This window comes from Ammospiza caudacuta, chromosome 3 (genome assembly GCF_027887145.1).
Source record: "Ammospiza caudacuta isolate bAmmCau1 chromosome 3, bAmmCau1.pri, whole genome shotgun sequence".
Classification (NCBI taxonomy): Eukaryota; Metazoa; Chordata; class Aves; order Passeriformes; family Passerellidae; genus Ammospiza; species Ammospiza caudacuta.
In genome coordinates this window covers 111215160-111240940 of record NC_080595.1, presented here as the reverse complement: position 1 = coordinate 111240940, position 25781 = coordinate 111215160, and the positions used below count along the sequence as shown (strand labels likewise).

Sequence of the window (25781 nt, the reverse complement as noted above, 5' to 3'; positions counted from 1 at the left end):
TTGTAATGCAGTCTGTGGTTTAGGCAATAAAACTTTGATAAAATTTAATTGATGAAAATAATTTTATAAGTAATTCATCTCTTCTTCACTTGTCCAGATCAGATGAAGCTACAGATGACATGACCAAAGTCAAAACAAGGCATGAACTGATGAGAAACAGCACTCAGAACTTCAGCTTCTTCATTGCTGGAAACCCTAAGTGCAACTTTACTACCAAGAGACCCTGATGTTATGTGATCACTGAGCACAGTTTGCAAGAATGGAAAACCAAAGGAAAACCAAAACTAGTAGCATCTCATAAATAAAAGATTTCAAGATTCAGCTGAATCAAAAAACTATTCCAGCCATGGGAGAAAATGCAAGTTTTTGGGAAAGTCTGATATATGCACATCCTACATGTACCAGCTGGAAGCAAGAGGCAGAGGGATCTATCTACCACCTAGCCAGTATTTTCTTTGTCGTGGGCTTCATGGGTGGAAGTGGATTCTTTGGGCTCCTCTACGTCTTCAGCTTGCTTGGACTGGGCTTTCTCTGCTCTTCTGTTTGGGCTTGGCTGGATGTGTGTGCTGCTGATATATTCTCCTGGAATTTTGTACTGTTTGCCATTTGCTTTGTCCAGTTTGTTTATGTTACCTACCAAGTGCGGAGTGTTGCCTTTGACAGGGAATTCCAGGAACTCTACAGTGCTCTCTTCCAGCCTCTGGGGATTTCCTTGACTGTGTACAGGAAGATTGTCCTGTGCTGTGATGCAGAAGTGGTTACCCTGGAGAAGGAGCATTGTTACGCCATGCAGGGCAAAACACCTATTGACAAACTGTCCTTGCTTGTGTCAGGCAGGTTGGTATTGCTTTGTTCAGGCTTTCTGCAAATATCTTTATTTTCTTCTCCTTATTGAAAATGAAAGAAAGAAAGGAAAAAGCCTGGTTTGTGTATTGTTTGTTTAGTTTCCAGTACAATAGATTAAATATTAATGCAAGTAATATAAATATTAATAGGTTAAATACACTTGTCTAGGATAGTACTAGCATAAAAACACAAAGCACAGAATCTGAAATAGCATAAAGAAAAGATTTTTTTCAGGCTGCTGTATCATATCATTTAACAGGTTAGGCAGATAAAGGGAATAAATGTGGATTTTTAGTGTTCAGGTTATTCCTTGCTGTCTATCTACTGCCTAGCTGATGAGCACAGCATCTGGCCTATTTTTCTTTACTAGTATCATGTGAAATGGGACAAAAAGTTAGTTACAAAACTGAGATAAACTGTTTAATAGAGATCTTGACTTTGATATAGATTGCATTCAGTTGCTTTCAAGGGAGTGGGAGAAGGGTATCAATAAGGAAGAGAAAAAGACTTAAAAGTTCCCTTTCATTACAAGAGGATGTAGCTGAACCTCATCAAGACGTGCAGACCTGGGTCTACAGTTACTGTATACTGTGGCCTGTGTTAGACTCTGAGGCAGCAAATCCACCTGCTTGTACTCCCTGTTTCCAGGACAGGCTTCTGGCAGCCTTGCTGATGCTGTCCTGGAGGGAAACAGCAGCTTTTGTACTGTATGCGAGGCTGGTGCAGTCCCAGACTGCCCCAAGAGTAGGTGGGACACCCAGAGGTGATGGACATGGACTGTCCTTGATGGGACACCTTGATGGGTGGGTGCTTTCTGCTGCATGGACACATGGAACCTGTGGGCAGCTTGACACTCAGCTGATCTAGGACTACCTGCAGTGAACAATAAGGATTGTCGGCAGTTTTCCAGAACCCTGGTTCACAGAGTTCTTGGGAGCTCTCAAAGAAGTACCTCATGGAAGTTGCTTTTGGTCTTACCAAAGGAGAGGTATCCATCCTTCTACATGCCCAGCCAGTTAGGGATCACCCAGAGTTCCTGCTGCCCTTCACCATGTGGTACAGGGCTGCTTGTGTGCCTTCAAATGTATATGTTATTTTAAAAGTAGCAAGGAAAGGAAGTTCTTCTTTGGCATCTTCAGAAGGCCACAGCTTTTACACAGAGATCCCACAATGCCAGGCTGTTCTGGCTCCAGACATGGTCCTGTGGCCATGCATTCCTGTTTAACACAGAAAGAGGCCTACCTGACACATGCCAGGGGGCACTCCTGCTTCCCACTCCCAATTTTTCCACTTTGTTCTCTCTAAAATGAGTATTTGCCAAAACTAGAAGTAAATCCCATGGTTTTCAGGAGAAGCAGGTAAATGCTGTTACGGGCATTGGTCTTTCACCTCTTCAGTGCATGGTGGCCTTTTAATGGCAAAGCTTGTGCATCACTGCACAGACCTACCACAGAGAGAATAATGTGGTTTGAAAAAGGCCTGGAAAGATTTCCCTTTCAGTTGCATGATTGTCTTGTATTGTCTTTCAACTGGCTTGAGCAAGTTGGGTTCAAAAATATAATTAGGATAATTATAATTGGCCATTGATTGCTTTTTCATGCTTTCAAAGCCATATTTGAATTCCTCAGACAATAGAAATAGCACAATCTTGTGGTAGTCATTGCTGATGTACAGGTAGTGCTAACAAATTAACACATCTTATCTTGGTAGGATCAGAGTGACAGTTGATGGGGAGTTTCTGCATTATATTTTTCCTCTTCAATTTCTGGACTCTCCTGAATGGGATTCACTGAGGCCCACAGAAGAGGGAATTTTCCAGGTAAAAGTTAAGGGGTTTGGGAAGCCCTCTTTTTCTGTTAGACTGTGCCTTGTTACAACAAGCAGGGGTTTTCTAAAAACCAATCTGGGAGGTTAATTTGGGAGGTAGGCTCTGTTGGCATTCTCTGCTGCGCTGATATTCAGCCCTGAGAAGCCAGGTTTCCTCTGGGTGGGAAGAAGCTGGTGCTCAAGAGGTTTCCCAGTGGGAGAGGAGCCAGGGGAGGACGTGCCTGGGCCACAGCTTGGCACAGGTCACAGCACAGGACACGGTGTCAGCTGCGTTGTCCCTGCGCTGCTGCCACTCGCCTGACACGCTGGCTCCCGTCCCTGCTGGATCTGATGTCTGCTGTCACGAGAACAAATGGCATTTGTTGAGAGCTTTCTTTAGACCTGCCTTTTCAGCTGAGGCTGCCAAGAGTGGAGCAGGGAATGCAAGGCTGAATCAGGGGCATCCATGTGGCACTGAACAAGGCATGCCATGTGGGCACAGGCATATTGCCAGTGAGGTTAACTAGATGTGATCGCTTACTCCATAGCCAGTCACCTTTCTCATTTGTCTTTTGCATGCAGTAACCTCCCACACAGAATCACAGAATAATGAGATTGGAAGAGACCACTAAGATTGATTTAACCGAGCCAGAGACCTCCCAGGGCTCTCTGGCTCGGTTAAAAGTCTCTAATTGCAGTAGACAGGTTCTACTGGGAGAGGGGGTGCCTTCTGAGCAAGGGCAGCACTGCCTTGTCACCTGGCTGTTCAATTCTCTCTTCCCCAGGTAACACTCACAGCAGAGACAGACTGTCGGTACGTGGCCTGGAGGAGAAAGAAGCTCTACCTGCTGTTCGCCAAGCACCGCTTCATCTCCCGCCTCTTCTCCATCCTGATCGGGAGCGACATCGCCGAGAAGCTGTACGCACTCAACGACCGGGTGCACGTGGGCCAGGGCTTCAGGTACGACATCCGCCTGCCCAACTTCTACCACGTGGCGCTGCCGGAGCCGCCCCCGGTGCTGCCGCCGCCGCGCCCGCACCGCCTGCAGCGGGGCTCGCCGCGCCGCCCGCCCGCCGCGCCCGCCAACTGCGGCTCCTTCCTCGCCCCCTCCTAGGCAGGGACACCCTGCCCCAGGCACTCCTCACAGCGCTGGAGGAAACGGGAGCTGGCGGAGCAGAGGGGCAGAGAGACGGAAGCAGACGAAGCCAAATTTGACTGACAAGTGCCATTAACTGTTATAAGTAGAAAAGCTGTCCATTTTTTTAAAAGGTTGCAGAGTTCACAGGTTGGGCTAGTTGCTGCCAGGGTGGAGTTCTAACCTTTTGTTATTGTAATCACCTGTCGTTGTCATTAACTACCTGTCGTTGATGGTTAAGAATTCCCCCTTTTGTCGAGTGGTACCCTGCTGCTTCCTGGAGGATGGCACCCAGACGGAAGGTGAAGAGGAGGAGACCTCGGAGTTGGCATGGAAATGACATCCAGCATGGAGCCAGCATGCAACGGGAGAAGCCCCTCACCAAACCTAACCAAAAACCCCTAAAAACAACGAGCCAACACAAAATTGAAGAATCAAAATGATGACTAGACGTGAGGAACAGAATCCAGTATCTGCTAAGATCCTTTTTCCCATCACCCTAACGACAAAAGATGTCGGCTAGATAGAGCACCTCGAATGTTGAATCCGAAAGCGGGGAGTCTCTTGATGCTCTCATGAGGATGGGAACTGCAGCTCTGCCCACAGACCAGTGGACAAAGCTGCACTCTTCCTCCTCCTCGGGGTCACTCCTGGGAGCAGCAGCTGAGTGAGCATGGACCCCTCGGTTCTCCTCTGCCTGAGAAAGGTCTCCTGCCCATGTTTGGTGTTTATTTCATTAACTGGAGTAGGTTGATTTCTTTATCTCAAGCCAGCGGTTTGGCTTCTGCATTTTGACTGTCTGTGCAATATGTTTATTTTCTGTTGATACTCCTTCATCTCTTTTGGAGTAGAACAAATCATAACAGTACGAGGTCTTATTGCAATTGTGCTCGCCTCTCTGGTGGCATGTTGTATTTTTGTATTGTTTTGTTTTTAAAGCAAGCCCATGGAATTTGTAACTATAATTTCCTCAAAAAATTTTGTCACAATGAAGTATGGTCAGAATAGTCAATGAAAACAACTAAGTCATCTTCAAAATATAGCAACTGGTTTATAATGTTCTTTTTTATGCCATGTGAACATTCTCTCAATTTACATGAATAATGTTGCAGAAAAAAAGACTAAGAAACTATTGCATTGAGTTTGTTTCTTAAAGAAATGAAAGATATTGAAATGCACAGCAAGATGGTTAAAAACCCAAACAAAACAACAAATTGTGTCCCATGAGTAATTGGTTTCTCTCTGACTGTCCTTAAGAGGTAATACGTGAAAACAAATACAAGTGTCATTGCTGGCATTAGAAAAATGCAAGAGCTGTGACTGCTGCAAACACAGCTTAGGGAAATGTTGTGTAGCGTTTCTGATGGAATGTGATGCTATAGGACCTGGGGTTCTGCAGTGTCAGCGCCCTTTGTGACATGTACAATAAATAACATTAATCAATCTACTGCCAAACCATTGGAGTTTGTTTTATAATATTCCTTTTAACTATGTTGGGAAGAGACTAAAACAAGCGCAGCAATAAATACAATTTTTAACTGACACGTTATTTAGCTTCCAGAGTCACTTTTCTGTGCCTATGAAACTCTTGATTCCAAACATGTTCTCTCCCTAATTCTGTGGTGGTTTAATGGCATAAGGGAGCCTCAGATTGCACTTCAGTAGGAGGGAGTTCGTTCCAACCCTCGGGGTCACTGTGCCTTTGAAGAGAAGTGTCTAAATGTCTTTGCTAACTCACCTTCCTGCTGCTCTGCTTGATGCCTGCCAGTAATCAAAAAGTAAGAAGCATTACTATTTTATGAGAATGGATTGCTGCTTGATATGTCTGGAAGTAGATAATATTTTTAATATTTTAAAATTGCTGGCTTGTTTGGTAGGATGACAACCCCTGTGTGCTTCTCTATGTGTGGGTATACATGTAAGTTCAGATCTTGTGAGTTGTTTCTGGAGGACTTAAAATGATGATACAATCTTACACTTGAAGGATACTCATGCTGTATGTATAAAAACACCATTAGGAGTGACGTGAAACACGACCTGTTTGAAGGACATTTAGTGTAGAGCAGATAAGATTGTACAAGTTTTGCTTTTAGCTTTATGTTGCTTCCTCTGAGAGGAAAACCAGCCAAACATAAAGACCCCAGAATGCAATGTGATAATCCCCAAATCATTCTCATAACCCTTCCAGGCAATGTATTCTGTTTGTACTGTTTAATGCATGAAGTCCCTGAGACACAGAGCTACTTTGTCTTGGTTGAAAGAGAATTGGAAAAAATGCAAACCGTTCACTGATGGCTTTTAATAACCTGTTCAGATGATAACTAAGGCACAAAGTGCCAGAGGCTGGCAGCATGTAGTAAGGATGTACATCTGTGTAACAGTCTACAAACATAAAAATATTTTAAATGCATAAAAGAGATCCTATTCTAGACTTAGGTGTAATAGAAATAATTTATTAGTGTTCTCCTTGGTTTTCTTTGATATTTTGGTTTGACCTATTTATTAAAGAAAAGTTGTTTTTACTAAATTCTGACCCTGCTGAAGTTGATTAGCTTGATCATCTTCACCTTAAAATAAGACAAAGGAGTCTTACCCAGTTTCTATGTCAAGATTATGTATTCTATTTAAGCTGTAGCATACTGCTTAGAAAGATACTGGGGAATGATGGGTGCTTCATGACATACTTTGATAATTTTTTCTTTTTTGTGACTGTTGTATGCCTTGGTTTCTGTCACACTTTCCAAACACAATCCTCTGTGATGCTTTTCTCTGCTGGAATTGGTTACTGTCAGAAATCTCTACCAAGACACGTCTGAGTCAATATCTGAACACACTCTTAGCTAATCTTGTTTAGGTGTTGCTGCTGTGCTTTCTGAGCTTTGAGTCATTTTTAAAAAATTGTTTCTAGTTTTCCAGCATCTGTTTGAGACATGACTAGCAGAACATTTGAGCTGGAAAAATCAGCTGTAAAATAGATGTCTGCAATAATATAAGTACACACAAAAGGGCTGGAAGCAAGACAGAAGTTCTCTCTACCTCTGTTTTTATTTTAATTTGGACAGTACTTCTAAAGCATACAGTGAAATATGCTCTGGAATGTGATTCATAAAGCAGTGTTTTGGGAGGGCTGTATAGTCTCCCTAAATGAAGACATGCTCAGGATGATGACAGTGAAATTAGACAAGTTTTGTGAGCTCATAAACACCCAGTCATTAGAGAGTTGAGGTTGCTCAGCCTGGAGAAGAGAAGGCTCCAAGTGACATTTTATTGCTGCCTTTCAGTACTTAAAGGGTCTGCAAGAAAGATGAGGACAGACTTGTTATAGCAGAGCCTCTTGTGATAGGACAAGGGGTAGTGGCTTTAAATTCATTAATATATTTAAGGATATATTTAGATATAAGGAGGAATTTTATTATTATTATGAGTGTGATGAAACACTGAAACAGGCTGTCCAGAGAGATGGTGGATGCCTGGTCCTTGGAAACATTCAAATTGGATGGAACTCTGGGCAACTTGATCTATTTGAAGATATCCTCACTTATTCAAGGGGATTGGGCAAGATGGCCTTTAAAGGTCCCTTCCAACCCAGACCATTCTATGATTCTAGGATTATTTATAGGATTATTTATAACTTAATAAATATTTTCAGCTAGATGAAGTTCTGACTTGAGCATCATCCAATTTATGCCTGTGTTACAGCTCAGAAATAATTTAGTGACATGACCAGATTCCTTCATAATTGGTTTAAACAAGTGGGTACTTGAGTCCCTGCTGCTATCAGTGAGTCCTTTTCTTGATCCTGCAGTGATTCCCCTTTACTCACATTTTACATTTTTACCAGTTTCATGACCTTCTGTGGAGTTATGTCTACATTTATATGCTGCTATAGGTAAGAGTGGCAGAACCTGTGCACGTGATGATGTGGTCATTCACATTTGTGCACATGATGTGGTCATTCATCAGTTGATTTTTATAAATTTTTGTAATTATGTGGACATCATGTTGGAATTGCCCTCACAGCCTGCAGAAGGGTTCAAATTTATATAAGGTAAGAAACTATGGCCTAGGACAGTCCAAAACAGAGGGGGAGGAGGAGTAGAGGAAGAGACAACAAAATTTCATACAAATTTTATCCAAGAGAGGTTTATTTCAAATTGGACTTCTGGCTAATTAGTTTGTTGGGTGCAGCAATATGTAGTTAGAGCTTCAAAGTAAGTCTTGCCTACTAAGGAGAATGGGACTGACCCTGCAATTCTTTCATTGTGTAGTACTTTTTAACTACTAATAGTGTAAGTACAGGTAACAGGTTCCATCTACAGAAACTATGGAAAAACCAGAGGATACAGCCCAATGTACTGTTGTAGCTAATACACTATGCAAGGCAAATTTAAAGTGCTTAAAGAAACAGGTTATTTTATTCAGCTGCCTGTGATAAGAGAGGCTGTGCTTTGTGGCTGAGGAGGAGCCAACCAGTATCTGTTTTCAGGAACTATTTTCCTTGCAACAAAGCAAATTATACACATAGAGATATGAGCTCTCCTAGGATTAAACTGGGGAAGCTGAATACATGCTTGGATGATATTGCACAGATTTTCCATACCACATAAAAAAGACATATGCTTGTAGTAATTAAAAAATATGTTGATGTTACATTTTCAGGAAAAAAAGTGCTCTACAGATTTTGCTTATTGTGAGTGATAAATATAAGATATATTTGGTCTCAGTGTACATGAAGTATTAAAACACAATATTGTGTTGCTCATATGAGCTGATATTGCAAACCATGTGTTGAAAGTGAAACAAATCTGCAGCTCTTTATATAGAAGAAAACTATTTGAATAGGAAAGAAAAAATATCTATTTGCTGAATTCAGACATGATCAGAGTAATATTTTTCTTTCTATTCCTGTAATAATTGAATGCATATTTTTCCTCCCTAGCTGTTACTGCAGAACAGGTTTTTTTAACTATACAACAAAATAAATACTATATTATACTGATTTGTTAATCCCTGTTGAAAATGCTTACCTTATTTACATTAATATTCATTAAAACATAATAAGTTCAGGGCTTGTAAGGAAAAACACCCTTTCTTTCTGTCTATTTCAGATTAACTTTCCTTTCCTTTAGACCTTTTTATCCCATCAGTTTCAACTTGCTGTAATTCTGCTTCTGTGGGAATGAAAAGATGCATTGAACTTGACATGTAAATGAAGCCACCTCATGGTGATGAATCAAACCATGTAGGTGGAGCTTCATCAGCAGGAGTGTGTAGGAGAAAGGCAGCACAAGCATGTCATCACTCAGCTCTAGATTTTTGGGGTTGTGTCCCAAACCATGGCTGGCAATGCCCTCCTAGAGGGTCATGTGGCAGAGGGTTCTGCCAGCAAAAGGTTTGGACCCAAACCATCTTTCTGCAAGCTACAGGTGTTGTTAAACCTTGCTCTGGAGTGGGAAAAAAAAAATGGGACTTTCCAAAAACCTTGTGAGAGCAGAGGGATTTTATAGCAGTTATTCTTCTGCTGTGGATTCACAGGCAGTATTTCTTAAGTTGTCAGTTGAACTGCAGCTCCTAATTTGAGGGATCAGTGGTGTATTGTAGGAACAGGACTCTTTCACTACCTGAGTGGGATTTTGAAGACAAATGGTGATAAAAGATAGATGACCAAGAACTAAGATATCAAAGTCATATAAATAATCAACTGCAATAAAATAATGGTGATAAATAACTAATGGTGATAAATAAACTATTTCAGCAGTGAATCCCATACTTTTCATTGTATCCACTAGTGACTCTCCATCTAAACTTGTCTAAATCTGGGGGATATAATAATTTTCTGGGAGTAAAAGGGGCATTAGGCCAAGAAAGACACTGAGGCAAAAATCCCATCTAATGGATAAATGCTCTAACCATGTAACTGTACAGACGTGGGCAGCACCATCCCCTTCTACAGAACTGCCCCTCAGGCAAGCATCAAAGCATCTCAGGTCAGTGAAAGGAGGGGAGCAGGTTCCTGCCCCCAGGCAGGGATTCTGTGGGGTGATCCCAAGCAGCCTGCAGGAGTCTGGGCTCAGTGGGGATGAAGCACACACATCTCTTTAAAATTTCCCTGTGTGGGTTTTAGGATGAATGCAGGACAATCCAGATACCCAATGCTGCACTTGGACTTCCTGTGTCCAGCTGTAGGACAGGAGTGTGATACTGGCAGGTAAGATTTGGGATGAGTTTAAAACGCATTAGATATGAACCTGTACCTTCCCATATGTGCTCTCTCACACTGAGTGAGTAAAAACCAGCTTAATCCATAACAAAAGTGAGGCAAGCCAGTTCACATCTGCCAGGATACCCAAGGCTGGGTACCAGCAGTTCCTACAGAACAGCTGTTGTGCAGGAATTCCTCCCTGCTGTGCTTTGGTCATCTCACTCTCTCACACTGAAATCTTTAAAGCTTTTATGGAATCCACTTGTAGTAGCTATTCCATTTTACTAAGAGAGAAAATATCCCGAGTACTTATTTTGAATATGAAGCAAAACTGTCCTGTTTTCATTTACAGAAAAGTTGAGTCCTCTCAAATGATACTTTCAAGCAGATCTCACTAGTGAGGGGAATGAAGTGCTTCTTAAAAACAGTCAGATATCCAGCACTCTGCTCTATTTATCACTGGGTCTCCATTTTATTGTTTAATTACAGCTTTTAAAAAATACAGTGTTCTTACAGGGAATATGTTCATTATTTAAAGAATTAATGAGTAAGTACTCATAGAAAAAATACAGGAAATACTGCTACATAAAATATTTTTACATTGGTTTTAATTTTACAAACTGTTAGTATCTTTTTGTTAACTATATTGATTGCCATTTTAGTTCCAAAAGTGCTTTTTACAGTGATCTATGTACTTCAGCTACATGCAAAAGCAATAATCACATATAAATGTATGTATATTGCAGTCTGTATCCCTGCTTTTTACCCTATATAATAGGGTTTTGTTAGTTGATTTTTTCTTTACAGAACGAAGAATTATAATAAACATCATTCAGCAGACTGGTCTTATTTATTCATTGGAATTAGAAGAAAATATATTTAAAAAAGAAATCTGTGTTTGCCTTTACTGTTAAAGATCAGGGTAGCAAGGAGCAGTTGATAGTCCTTTACAATATGCACAGTTTATTAAATTTAAACAAGTTATCTCTTTCCATTTCAAAGTTCTTCTGAGCTAATGTGGTTATCTTTTCTTTCCCCTCACTGTGGAGTATCTTCACTATCAAATCATCTATGCTTTCTTTGTCACTTGTTAAAGTAATTCCTTACACTCATGTTCAGCCTCCCCCTATTTCTCTTTTGTCATTGTTCCTTAAGTTTTTTTGTTAGGTTTTTTATTTTATTTTTTTAGTTATGTCTGTCTAGAGATGTTAAACACTTGTTATTTAGTTCTTTTTCATATCTTTATGTAAAATTCTAAATCCTTATCAATAATTTCTAAAATTCCTAGAAAATGGTTGATAGTGATACCAATATGCAACACCCTGAAGGTTCAATCTTAGCCTTTGCTTCTCAAAACCAGCCACAGTAGATATTAAAATGCACAGCTAAAAAAGGATCAACGCTGTAGCAAAACATAATTTGTCACTGTACCAACACCCAAAAGCATGCATACATTTGTACTCTGACAATATCTGTGGTTCTTTTGGTCTATACAGACACAGGCTCACACAAATTCATAGGGATCTCTGCAGAGACAATGTTGAGAGCTGCAGCTGAATTGCATTCACTTCAGGATTAGTGCAGACTTCTCTCCATGATTGTTTTGAACTTTATTTGTGCGTGGAAGTTGTCCAAAAAAGGAACAGAAAAATCACAGCCAGCTCATCCAGTGCTGCCAAATCTGCTGTAGTGAGGACCCCTAAAAATGGGCTGTCCCCCAGGGAGGGGACAGATGCAATGCAAAAGCATGGCTCCAACTTGTCTTCCATTTTGCCTCACGCTAACAGAGAGCACAGTGTTAATAACTATTTGAGCTCCAGGCAATGTGGTCAGACTCCATATTTGGTATTCCTCTACTTGCAGAAAGGAGCAAAGCCCCTGGGACAGGCTCCCATTACTCCCCAATGCCATTAGCAAGCTGTCCTGGCAGGGCAGTGACAAGTGTGCCATGGCTCTGCTTTAGGAAATCCAACCTGGTTTATATCAGCTCTCCTGTTTTTTGGGGGGAACCATGTGATTTAGGTAGAGCTAGAGCAAGCACAGCCAGCCCTTCTATCAAGTCCCAGAAAAATCACAAGCAGTTCATAGAAACTGTTCACTGTGCAATTTCAAATAATGAACATAGAAAATAAAGTGTCAGCAGGGAGCTGCTCGTGCATAATTTGGGAACAGGGATAATTGTTCAGTGTGATTGAATAAATTGTTTACAGCACACAGTTTAGATAACTTTAATGGCAAACAATTTTGCTCTGTCCTTATACCTCAGGATCATGTACCCTTTAGATAAACATCTACATCAACCATCTGTTAAACTTTGAATACCTTGATTATTTTAGAAAATGGTTGGCTTCTGGCTCTAAGCTGGCCACAATCAGTTACTATACTATTAGTCAGGTACCTGGAAGCCCTGGGATGTGGTGTTTCATATCTTGGATTCAAACAAGAATTGTATTAACAGGAGATACACTTCCTGCAGGTCTTGCATTGGAAGAACTGCCTGACTATACATCAGAAAGTGTCTGTCAGAGGGGCTGAGGTGAACATGCACTGGAATGCACATACTCCTGTTAAATGAACCTCCAGAATACTTAAGAGCTGAGAGAGTATTTGTCATTCACAATCTCTTCCATACAAACTTCCTTCCCATAAAACATAATTCTTGAGGATGCTTTCAGGAAAAAGACATATAAATAAATTTTCTGCAGAAAATGTGTGTGATTTTTCAGTTATACAGCACAAAATTTCAGCAGGTGGGATGAGATTTGCTGGTGTATTTCATCCCACTCCAGACAGTTGTCAAATACACCCAGGATGAATTGCTTTCTAAAGGAGCCCACTTACAGACCCTATGGAGGGAATTTAAAAGATTAGTTTAGAGTAGATGCTGAGTACGCTTCCTGAAACTATAAATGGAAACATTTCATAGATCTTGCCATTGTCTGAAAATAGCCCTGTCAGCCTGGCACATCTGGGATCCTGAATACAAAGCATTTGTTCTCTTTGGTGAAAACTTTGCCTAAAAAAGGCTGTGACATTGGGCTCTCATTTGGAAGAGGCACGGTGCTTGCAGTGTCACAAAAAGTTTCTTCCTCATCTGCTTAATAAAGTTTTCCTTTAAGTTTATCTAAACTAAGCTGAGAGACAGGAGGGGAAGGTTCAGGTCTCAGCTGTGCCTCTGAACTCCTGCCTGCCCTCTTCTGAGGTCCAACACCTTCCTGCATTATCAGCAGGATGACATTTTCCCTGGAATACAGAGGAAAAGGCAGGCACCAAGAGATTAAAGTACACTCTTGAGGATCACAAAGCTGGCTGCTGGAGATAAGGACAAGACTAAGCAATTTGCAACACCCATGTGACATTTTCTACTGTGGACTATTATTGTGAAAATAACTGTATGATTGGAGAAAGTACTTAAGCTATCAAGAATCTAATAGCAGAAGAAGGGGAAGAAGGCTGCATCAATGAATAGCTAACAAAATGCATCAATTCAACACAAATCTCCAAAAATTGGTCTGTCTATCCAAAGCAAATTCCTCATTCTGTGTAAATGCAAACAGTTTTTATTTCTTACCTCTGCCAGATTATTTTGTATTTGCAGACTTCAAAGGACCCGCAGCTTGTTGACAAAGATAGGTTAAAACAGTCTTTATAGTAATTTAGCAGTAGGACATAAATTTAATTAAACCAGCCCACTCTCCTACAGTACATGAGACCTTATTTTAAGGGGATAAATTCTACTTAGTACTTTTTACTTAGAGAATGTTTGTTATCTGTATAAGTATAGGTAATGTTATCTAACATTATCTGTAAAACTAAAGGCCAATAATCTATTATATTAATGCCAGTGTTTTCTCTGTTAGGGAAGTTTTTCTTCCATGCACAGGTGCACACCACAGCCCAAAACTAGAGTCTGTCAGAGCCATGTCTGTGTGCTCCACCTACTTATGGTCCTCCTGGAGAGACAGGATACAGGGGCATCTCTTTGCTCCTCTCCCATTTCCCTCTTCCTCCTGACAGCTGTACTGGTGGATGCCACCACCTCCATGTAACCTTGGTTTTTACTGCCCTGCTGCAGAGGGGAAATGGCATTTAATCATGAATATACATGAAGATCCCAAGAGACTAGCTGCAATCAGGACAAAGCTCTACACTGTCACGTGGCTGCAAATATTATTAGTTTGTTGCCAAGCTTTTTTAACAAACTTTTTTTTTCTTTTTGCATTGGGCTAAGCACACCCTGTTTACCACCAGGGCTTCCCCAAAATTAGAGAATACCTAGGGGGAAATGAGAGAGGGACAAAGACTATAGAAGACACAACCAGTAGAACAAACTGTGCTTCTCCAACACATAATATTCAGTAACATGCTAGAAAAGGCTTACACATCAGTTTGGATTGGGGTAGAAACTCTCTGACAGGCTGCTTTGTGCAGCTTTTGGAAGCTCCCTGGCTTTGCTCCAGCAAGCGTAGCTGAATCCTATCAATCTCAAGCACATGCTAGACGCTATCACTCATGACCATTCCTGTAGCCATGCTACCTGACTCGTTCTTCTACCCTTTTTCCAGTTCATTCACTCAGCATAACTCAGAAAAGAGAAGGTACATCCATAAAAATGGCTGGCCAGTCAGAGGAAATGTAGTGCCAAATCAAGTCACTCATAATTATTTCATAATATATTTTTGAAAATCAGATCTTACACAAGACAACAGGATTCATAAAACCCCTGTTCACATGGCACACATTCCTGAAGAGATCCGGATCTCTTGTCCAAGGTGCAAAACCGAGAATAACAGTGACAAAGGCGGGGTCTCCTCGGGCACATGCGATGTGTACGTGTATAAACTGTTCCTTCAAAAACAAGTTGGGATCCTGTATGCTTCCCAAAAATATTTAAGAATAATGCTGACCATATGCTCTTGGCTGCTGAAAACCCCACTTTGTATCTAGCTCATCAATGTATTGAAAGGATTTTTCTGCCTTGGCAGTCCTCATTTATCAGGTTTTGAGATGGGCTGGAATGCCTTTCACCACTGAATGCCACTCCTCAGCCTCCTGGGGATGAAGGCACGCTCGGTGACTGCTTTGCCCATCCTGTCACACTGGTACAGGACACGGGCAGAGTCGGTGCCAACATGCGGGAACAGACACGTCCTGCTTTGGAATCATGCCGTTTCTGGGAGCTGCCACACAAGCAAACTTGGTGACATTCCTTAAACATCACGCTCGTGACCAGGCAACCACAGCAGGTGCCGAGTTGAGAAGAAAACAGTTTTATAAAGGCTGTTGAGGCTCCTTGACACACCATGTAGGGGCAACGCTGCTTGCCCCAGGTTTAGGGGAGAGTTCACTCTTCTAATTTTAACCACACAACAGCTGGACGGGCTGCCCGGCCGCGGGGCTCTGGCTGCATCTCAGCGCGGCGGCTCTCCGCACCTGCTTCAGGCGCCTCGGTTGAGCACTGCCCGGCAGCCACAGCCCCCGGCCCGGGCGGGGGTGCCCGGGCTGATGCTCTGAGGGTTGTGGGGGCCGGGGCGATGCTCTGAGGGTCGCGGGGGCCGCGGCCACTCCCGCCCCTCACGGCGCGCCCTCAGCCCCGGGCCCGGCGGAGGCGCCTGCGCGCTGCGGCCGCTCGGTGCCGGCCCCGCTGGCGCCGCCCGCAGCTCCCGCGGCTCCTCTGCCTATTTTAGTCACAGCCGCGGCTCCGTGCCCGCTGCGGGACCGCCAGCGGTGACGAGCGGCAGCCCCGGGCTGTGGCCGTCCTGCCCGGGCGGCCGGGAAAGTTTTCCGTGGGGCAGGTGAGGGGCGGTCCTGCCGTGCGCCGGCGGCACCGCGGGTGGGGGGCGGCGGGAGCCGGCATCGGAGCGTCCCGGGGCCGGGGGTGCCGCTCCACCGGCGGCGGCAGGAGGGGTGGGCGCCGGGCCCCGCTGTGGAGCCGCCCGGCCAGCGAGGAGAACGCGCGGTCCCGTCCCTGGTGCCTCGTTGCCTTCGGTCGCTCTCCTGTGCCCTGCCCGCGGGGAGGAGGGACGGGTTGCAGCTTTCAAAGTGGCTCTTTTGGGGGGAAAGGGACCAGTTGCTCCACTCTTTTCAATTTTTAAAAATTATTTTCACGATTGTTTGGTACGAAGGGTGGGTTTGGCGTTCGCGCGTCGTGGGCTGAAGTGAAGCTGCGGAGCGCAGAGTGGGGCTGGGCGCCGGCAGCTGCGGGCGGCCCCTGGGCTCGGGGGCGCTCCCCTGGGTTCGGGCGGCCTCTTAATTCCCTTCATTAGGGTTTGTGGGTTTTCCTTGGAGAAGAATTAAGAGTGAACTTAGATTCGTTTCACAGGCAAGCAGCTGTCACCCAGCTCGGTTGGCTTTTCACCTCTACATCCGTGGGCGCTGCCGGCCGCGGGCACAGCGAGCCCCAAGGCACTCACAGCCCCGGGTCCGCTCCGTTTGGGGCTGCGGGGCTGCGCTGCCGCGGGGGAGGGTGCTCTCACTGTGTGGATGCTTTGTTGACTACGAAGAATGAACACGTTGTTAAATTTTCCCTTGATTAAAGTGACTGAAGAGAGTAACAAATTTCTGTAGTTGCTGACGCATTTAATTGAATGTGACTTGCTGCAAGGAGCATATTGAGCACACTTTCTTATACCGCTTTCCTGTTCGTACCTACTGCATTGTAAAAGAGGAAATTGGTAACTTAAACTGTAATTAACTCAGCTATGTTACCTCTAGTAGCATAGCTGAGTTTGTCTAGTAGTAGTTTGTCTTCTTAGAAGAATTATTGCCTAAAATATCTACACAGCTTCTGTGCTGTAAGTCCATAGAAAAGTAGTTTAAAGTTCTGCAGGTATAATTAAATTATTTTTTTAATGACTGTGAAGTTATTGAAACGTACTCAAAGTTATAGAAAACATACTCAAGTTATAGAAACATACTTGTATAACTGTAAAGTTATAGAAACATACTCAAGTATTTACTCAAGTATATAGAAACATACTGAAAGATTTAAGAAGCTCACTTGAATGATGTTGACCAGTAAAGCTGTGGGGTATGAATAACCTCAATAAAGTGGGTTGTGACACAAGTGGGACACTCAGCACTGTCCCACTATCAGCTTGGCTGACTGGTTCTCATAGTAGAACCAAATGCTTTACAATTTTCTGCCATGTCTGTCTTCTGTAAATGTTGTTTAGGTATCCATAAAATTCACACTGTTTTCAAAGCCATCTTGGTGTCCAAATATTTGTAGACTAAGTCTCTTGTATAAAGCTTTTCAAATGTTTGGTCTATTGTATAAAGCTGTTGTTGAGTATAGCAAAATCCTAGAGTAAGCCCACCTTGTTTATATTCTGAGAATTTGTATTTTCTGACCTAAGATCATCATGTGTTACTTTAACTTTCTATCAAGTTCATGCACAAAAACAATTAACAAGCCTTTTTTTAAACTACACTAGTTTCTGTTAGGCTCAATATTAAAGAGTCAATGGGTTTTTCTTTTTATTTTTATATCCTCTTTTTTCCCTCCTGTTTGAAACAACAAATCAGCTTGAGTTCTCAATCATCTGAATTTTCAAATTCTTGTTTGGTAAATCTAACTCCATATGATGGATATATACTGGATATTTAAAAATGCTCTTTTAATGATTTGCCTTATGCCCCATAAAGCTTTCATTTCAGTGAATGCTGTTTTAACTCAACTTTCCAAAATGTTTTGACTATGTTAGTTGTTTTTTTAATTCCTGATGTTAATACATGTCTTTGCATTGAAGATTTAAGCATGTAACTAAATAGTCTTGTGCTATATTAGTCCTTGGTAAACATAATTAAAGTTTTAAAGGCCTGAATCTGTACTTCCAAATTAATATTTGGCTTTCTGAGGTCGCATAAGGTAAAAAATAATTGCTTGCTCTTTTGTGGAACTGCAGACTTTCCCCTAATTTTTCAGTATTATTTTGCAACAGTAGGTGCTAGGATTAAAGAATTGATCTAAAAATTACAGTGATGTTGTTTTTTGACATTTTGGATATTTGTCTTTCTGGGTTTACCTGTAGACAAGCACTTTAGGTCACAGCTTGTAGCTCTGCCTGTCTGCCTTCTCTCCTGATCCCCAGAGCAATCTCCTTAGTTGAAATTCAGAGCCCGTGTCTAAGTCTGTCCTTGTGTCATTTTGCAGATAGCATCAAGCTATTTCTGTCAGCTGTTTAATACCACCATGATGGAGAAGTTCTTGTTTCTGCTGTTTCCAGTATGTCAGGGGAGCTGTGATTATTGTTTGTGAGTAGCAAGTGAAGTTCAAAAGTATTCATGTAAAGACAAAGCTTATAAAAAAGCTGGGCATGGGCAGGTTTAGGTTCCTGGGCTCTAATTTAGGCAGTCTAGTAGGTAAGCCTGACCTTTAAAAGTGTTAAATGTCCTCTTACAACTGTGGACACTTTAAATTATTTTGGAGAAACTTGGAGAAACTCCTTCCCATTATTTCAGTTTATGGCTGGTGATTTGTTGCATCAGTGTCTGGGAGAGCAAGGGGAGCAGTGTTTTGGCTGGGCTGTGAGGAGAATGAGATTGTCAGGTGCTGTATATTTAATTTGGATCATTGGTTTTGCAGTCTTCTAATGTGTGATGCTTCAGAGCTGAGCTGAAAGGGTCAGGTAGCCTCTATTCCCACAGTGGAGCAGTACAAAATTTCGCTAATAAAAAATATCAAGCATCTGGAAGGCTGCCTTGATCTGTAACCAGATGTAGCTGAAACTATTTCTTGCAGCCTCTTTTGATGTTGAGCTTAGAGATTTACACCTGGTTCTGTATCTCTGTGTGAGTTGATTGTCTCTACTTGTTCTGTTGGCATTTTAAGTGGTGCCTTTACTGGCACATGACTGGGCAGTGAAAGGCTGAATATAGGTAGAAACTCAGCTGATTGTTTTGTTTTTTTTTTTTAAGATCTAGAGATCCTGCTGTTCTAGTGTAAGGAGTTCATATTGTTTGGAAACAACAGGAGCAGCAGATGAGCTGTGTGTAAGATGAGCACAGACATAGTTATCCAGTTAGCAATTCCCTCCTGTTTATGAGCCCGTTAAAATGCCAGTCCTGCAGCCTCTCGTGGGCTCGGCCTTTGGCTCACTGTGTGAGAGGCTTTGTCAGGACACTGAAACTGCTCTAATGACTCTCTTGATGAACTCGTGTGCAAGAGCTGAAAGAAAGTAGGAGTGTGTTTGGATAGGCCTGATGTTTGCTAACAGTTAAGTGTAGAGTTTATGACAAATCCCCACATTTTAATCTTTGGATAACTAATGTAGAAATGAAAAGAGGAAAGTGATATCTTAAGAAACAAGTGAATTGTGTATTTTGGATTAGATATTTAGGATTAGTTAATTTTTTTTTCCTTGAAAATCATTTCAAACCAGATATAGATACACTGCATCTGTGCTGGTGTTTGATTCTGCAGGATGCCTCTGCACATTCTATAGCATCCCTTGGCTGTGACAGGCTCTGGGCATAGGAGATGAACTGTAAGAGAGGGTTGAGGATTTCTTTCTTACTGCTGCTTTCAGAAGGGGTCTAAAACACTGATTAATTTTGAAAACTGTCCAGCTTGCTTATGCCCTGTATACAATTTGATCACAAGAAAACAATAAAAGGAAGGGATGAAGCAACTCAAATTTATTTCACAGGCCAAGAAGCACTCTCAGTTACCAGAGATGCTTCAGAGTGCATCCAAGTCTGCCGGAAATTGAGTGTATTAACTGTGACCCAAGATTGTCTGCTGAGCAGATGAATTACATGGCAGTTAGTGATGACACACATCAGGGACGTGCCCTGTCTCTACAGAATTTAATCAAATGCAAATCCTGCTGTATTGTATTTTATGGGACTTGTTGGCTCAGTGATGAAGTGCATATAGTTCATTAATGAGACTCAAGCCCACCTCCATGTAATTCCTACTGCTGTGGCAGTGAGAGGCCATACAAGCCTTGCTGGAAGCAGGGTTCTCCTGTGTTTGGCAGTAGACATCTCTAGGAGCAGTCATGTTCCTTCAGCTGAGCCCTGCTCTGGGTTCAGAAGACCTTCTGTAGAGCTTGTAGCACTGACTGCAGCTACCCAGAGAGACCAGCTTTTAGTATTCTAAAGACAGTGTCCTGAAATCTTCCAGTTTCTGTAGTTTGTTCTTAATAGTAATTTTTTGTTTTGTATTGGGATTTGCCCACAGATACTTTTCCATTTCATTGGGGCAAAAGGTATAGGTGTTATATTTATTATTACAACGACAAAAACATCCTATGTATGTTTAGATTAGAAATAATATTTAGCTGTCTCAATTTCTCCAGTACTCCCACACACAGACAAGGGTCTTGCAGGCTTTTTCAGACTGTGTAGACTAAGTGATCTCCCTAAAAGACTGGCAGCAGATGTAGCAGCCTCTCTGTTTTGGTAGCTATGATTTAAGTGAAAGAGCACTACTGAACTATAGACCTAGCTTACCATTTTAAAGCATTTTTTATATTTTTTTCCCATGAATGCTAATGGAAAATATATCTTGGGAAGGGAGAGAATAACCCTAAAATCCAAATATGTGTCTACTGTGTTTCAGTTTAATGCATAGTGAATGTTTTTCCTCTCCTTGCAGGAGTCTCCAGGATGAATACTACAGCAATGAGCCCACTCACTGTTACTCCACTAGGTTTTGTTCCAGACTTAAAAAATTCCACCCTTGATCCTGTTAATGAGACTGCCTGTGAAAACTGGAAAGAGATTCATCATCTTGTTTTCCACGTGGCAAACATTTGCTTTGCAGTTGGGCTGGTTATTCCGACCACTTTGAACCTTCATATGATTCTCCTGCGAGGCCTGCTCACCATAGGTAGGAGAATTGCTCTGGAGACAGGAATGTGATACAGATGGCTGGGATTGACCATTATGGAGCTGGTCCCTGCAGCTTATAGTGAAATTACTGCCTCTATTAATGGCCATTGTGCTGTGATGAAGGTGGTTTTGGTCTAAGACTGGATCTGTTTTGACCTTATTATACCTTTTTTTAGAAAGATTATATTACTCTTGGCTCTTAAAACTTTCTAGAACTGCAATTTGCAATTTCAAACCTATGAAGATGTCAGCTTGAAAACAAGTGGTCATCATTTATGTCAGATGTGACTGGATGTTTAAAATCCACTTATTTCAAATCAGTTATGGCTGGTCGTTAAGACCTTTATTTTAGATTTCAAGTAAGTACTGGGAATGTGTATTGGCAGGTGCACTGATTTAGTGTCTGAGGTAGGTGAACTTTTTCTTGAGGGGCTTGCTGTGAGCCCAAGTATTCTTTTAATGTGGGTTTAAGCCTGTGCCACTTGTGGGTCACCAGCATTATTTCCATTGCTGCTTTAGAAGTGCAGCCTTTCCATGGGGAGTGTATTCTGTGTTCTGATATCAGTTGTGTTTCTTCTGCCACTGTAGGAATCTTGTGACACCAGAATCTGACTTGAGAGGAAAACCTAAATTTGGCATGCTTGAGACTGAGTGAATGTGGTTCAATTTGTAACATTGCAGTCTCACAGCTATTTCAAAGCCTCTGTACCTTGTGTGGGACAAGATCCTTGTGATCAAAGCAGGAATAGTGACTCATTGCAGTGTAAGGAGGATAAATCCCATCCAACAAGAGCATGCTCAAGTATTTTTAAGTGAGTGCTTATTGGCATTATAGTGTGGGTCAATTTTATGATAGAACTGTTTGAATTTACAACACTCTTGCATTTTCTGTTTTATAGTTATGGTAGGGTAACTTCTTAAAACACACTGCACTGGTGACCAAGGATCTGAGCATTGCAAGGCTTCTTGTCTTGGCTTTAAAAGCAAAAGGAGCTCTGCACTTGCTGGGCCTGCCATTTTGATCTGTAGGTCTTGTAGTATTTTGAGCAGATAGGGAATCAGAGTTTTGCAAGCTGGGCTGGCAGCAGGGAGCAGATTTACTCAGTGGGCAGAACAAGTAATGAGGCCTGGTTCCTGGGGACCTGTTCCCTTTGTTTGGCCCTGTCCCACCCCTGTGCTGCTCTCTGCAATATTGCTGCTCTTCAGTACATCCAGACTTCATATCCTCCTGTGCTAGCAGTCTAACTATTAAGCAGATCAAGAGTCACTATATTTTGATTTTTCTAATCCATATGTAAGTGCTGCCTCATCAGTTAAAAACCCAGACAGACTAGACAGTACTGAGTTCATTAAGTCAAGGTCATTTTCAGGGAGAAGGGGGGTTAGAACACCCATTTAGCACTGTCTCTTTTTTGTCTTTGCAGGAAGCCTAAGGGAAAATATAACTGTGATCTCTCCAGCCATCTCTGTTGGATGGTAGGCTCACAGTTATCTATGAGAGGCTCACTAATACATAATCCAATAATACAATATTTGATAAATATTGTCTTTGTAGGCTGAAAATGGAATCCCTATTCATACACGATGCCTTGTCTTTTAAAGCAAGTGTCATTCAAAGTAAGGCAACTCAAAAAAGAGTAAGCATTTGGAAATTTTGTCTTTGATGTTACACAGGAGAATTCAAGTTCCTGATGTGACCTTGTCACATAAGCAAAAAAAGTTTCTTTTAATTTTCAAAAATATCTGCATATGACTTTAGGAAGTTTTTATGCAACTCTCCCTTGCTAATTAGATGTGAATGTTAACTTCTAGGCCTTTTTTTGTCTAATTAATGCGATACAATTTTTTGTGAGCTGCCTGATTTTCCCCCATCTCTTTTCTACTTCATTTCAGTAAGAAATCATAATGGACTGCACCTTTCTGCTTGCCCCTCCTGATCTGAATTGCTGGGATTTCAATCAGTGCTGCAGTCTGTCCACCTGCCCTCAGTGCCTGTTTGCAGCATTGCAGTGATTAGCTATTGTTGCATGCCTTCATCCAGAGAGCTTAACTGTATTAAAGTTTGTAGAATAGATTGCTTTTCAGTGTAATTGCACTCAGTGGATATATTCTTGATGGTTTTCTAGGAATGTTTGTTATTTGGTGAAATCTAACTTCCTCTTTTTTTGTTAATTTTTTACAGGATGTGCATTATTCATCATTTGGGCTACACTCTATCGTTGTGCCTTGGACATAATGATCTGGAATTCTGTGTTTTTGGTTGTCAACCTTTTGCATTTCATATACCTTGTGTATAAAAGGAGACCGGTATGTATAACAGAAAAATTTCACCAGCACTCTAGGAAGATGCAAGAAAAGGGAGGTTTGCCCATTTTTGCTGGGCAAACCAATGGATTAGTCCACATTTTCAACAGAATGCTTTTGTGTTTGGTCCAAAATCACACTCTGGACACATTTTGGGAATGTGCAACAACTTGTACCAAAAAAACCCGATAAAACAAAACCTAACTGGAAATAAGCTCTTCACCAATTCAACACTGCCTGTGCAAGAAAGCAGCCAGGAAATTAGCTGGCAAGGCAGCATGAAGCTTGACTTCTGTCTTGCCTAGCAGGTAGCTTAAAACAAGCTAGACTGAAATGTTACTAGACAATTGCAGTTGTGTAGTAAATATTTCTAGTTCAAATTGCTCTTGAAGGGTTGTCTTACTACTTAAAGGGTAACTTCCTCTTTAGTTACTAAATTTAATTACTAATGCTACTTTTTCAGCCTATTCAATTGATTTATGTCACCATTGAGATGCAGCACCTGTGAAACTGCATTGTACTTCTGCTAGGTGGCCATGGCCATGCTGTCCAGCACACACACAGAATAGCAGTTCTGATAAGGAAGATAGATAAAGGAGAAGCCAGTGAGGCCAGACTCCACCTACTCTGTAGCTGTCCACTATTAAATATCCCATGCAGGAACTCTGGTTTCTAATATGGGATTAATTTATTTGCAGTCTTTTCTCTCAACCAAATTAGCATGCTGTACTTCCCTTCAAACCCCCACCAATTAAGCCTTTTTAATAAATCTTGTGGCTTCTAATCTTTTGTCAGATGGGACAGGAAATCGCCACCAAAGTCAGAAATTATTGCAAAATGGAGTGCTCAGCTGAGAGAAACCCATTTCCCTGGGAAACCTTTCATTTTACCTGTATTTTAAAAGTGAATTGTGCCATCCTTAATAGGTAATGGTCCTTGAGTTTGTACCTCTCCAACCCTTTCCAAAAATCTAAATAAAATGTTATTGGTGAGTGAAAAAGCATCCTGGGAGGATGATGTGCTGGTTTGGCCTTGAGTGAAAAAAGCAACCAAACAAAAAAATCACCCTGCAATGTGTAAATCAATACTGAATGAAGAAGGAAATACATTATTTTGTAATTACAGTTGTCTACTAAAAGCTGTGTTGGCACAGATTTGTGCATTATGGTATAGGTTTCATCCTATTGAAGAGGCAGTTATTTTCACTAAATCCTCTAAAAAATTTCTTAGCAGAATTATTTGTAGGAGTTAGGTCAAATGATAGAAGTGATTCAAGTACTCTGTGGGTGGATACAAAAAGAAGGATTTTTGTGAGAATATGAAACTCAACTGATAAACTCAGTCACCAAAGTTGGTAAAAAATTGCATCTAAGAGGGGGAGGCCTGGAGCACCTTCCTTTAACTTTGCTTTCTCTCTCTGTAGCCCTTGCCCAGTGTCAGAGTAACCACAGCAGGACTGGGGTGTTTGGCTCTCCCATAAACTCTGCCCTGCTCACACTCTGGCAGGCAACCACAGCGTGTAAAAGGAGGCTAAAGGTTAAATTGCATCTGTCTACAACAAGCTGATAAATTGAGTACATGTGTTAAAAAAGGAAGAGGCTCTACCTACAGCCGTGTTCCTCCAATATGGAACACAGGTTCACACAAAGATTACCATCAGCTGTGCTGTGACTTGAGAAACTGAAAAGCTTAGCCAAAAATTAGATCTGATAGACTAGCCAGGTAGTGCTGTTCCTTTGCATATTAAGGCTTCATTTCAATAGTCTTCTTTCCATTGAGAAATTACACTGTTTATGAACACTGCATGAAAAAATTATTTTAATTGCTGTAATACATAATATTTTCAGTAATTATTAAAAATATATGAGTATTTGCTGCAAACTATGATCAACAAGCATACTTGAAGTGATGCCTGATAGTCACGCAAGTCTTTTTATTATAAACCCCAAGGCTGTTTTAAGTGTTTTTCCTACAGGAGGACAAGGAATAGGGGAAAAAATTAAAGGAACTCTTAGGAATTAATTTTTGAATGAGATTTTCTCTCTGCAGCTATTGTATTGCCCATCTCAATCAGTTTTGGTAATTCTCACAAAAGATTTTTCCAAGGAAAGAAAGGAATGGCAGAATAATTACAAGTTAGTCATATTACAAAATGAATAATTGATACGTTTAGTTGTTAAATATTTATTTTATTAAATGGAGCATGCAAAATCACAGTGAGTTTCTTTTCTGACCAAAAGATTATTTCAGTGGTTTTGATTCCTTGGAGCTTTACAAATTTGGCTTTTTTAGTCAGAGTGGAAGCTGATTCTAATCAGTCTGGCTCGGAGTTCTGGCAGCATCCCAGAATATTTCAGCCCCTGCTGAAGAAAACATTACACCTACCCATATGGTTTGTTTGGAATATGACCCACGAGCATGACTGGAGGAGCATCAGCTGTGCTTGGGAAGGGGAATGCTCTGTTACAGGGAGCCCATCTGAAGCACAGCTCCAGCCTGCAATCTGATCGGTCTTTAAGAAAGTGCCTACACCTGCTTTCCCCTCAAAGTATTACACACTAGAGGAAGATCAGGAAACATGAACCATGTGCTAGTTAAGGGATTGGTCTAACACTCCAGAGCCAAAATTTGCCCTCATGACTCTGTGC

At 41.6% G+C, this 25781-nt stretch overlaps 1 protein-coding gene across 1 annotated transcript in view; it reads left to right on the top strand.

Moving 5' to 3' along the window:
• The first annotated feature begins 210 nt into the window (after window positions 1-210).
• The window catches only part of BVES (blood vessel epicardial substance), a 39289-nt gene continuing 13718 nt past the window's right edge, over window positions 211-25781 (top strand). Inside the window, 6 exon segments of the mRNA XM_058801195.1 lie at window positions 211-837; window positions 2557-2665; window positions 3438-3590; window positions 3592-3613; window positions 20594-20827; window positions 23012-23136. Of these exon segments, the coding sequence (XP_058657178.1) occupies window positions 347-837; window positions 2557-2665; window positions 3438-3590; window positions 3592-3613; window positions 20594-20827; window positions 23012-23136 (1134 nt within the window). The 5' untranslated portion in view covers window positions 211-346.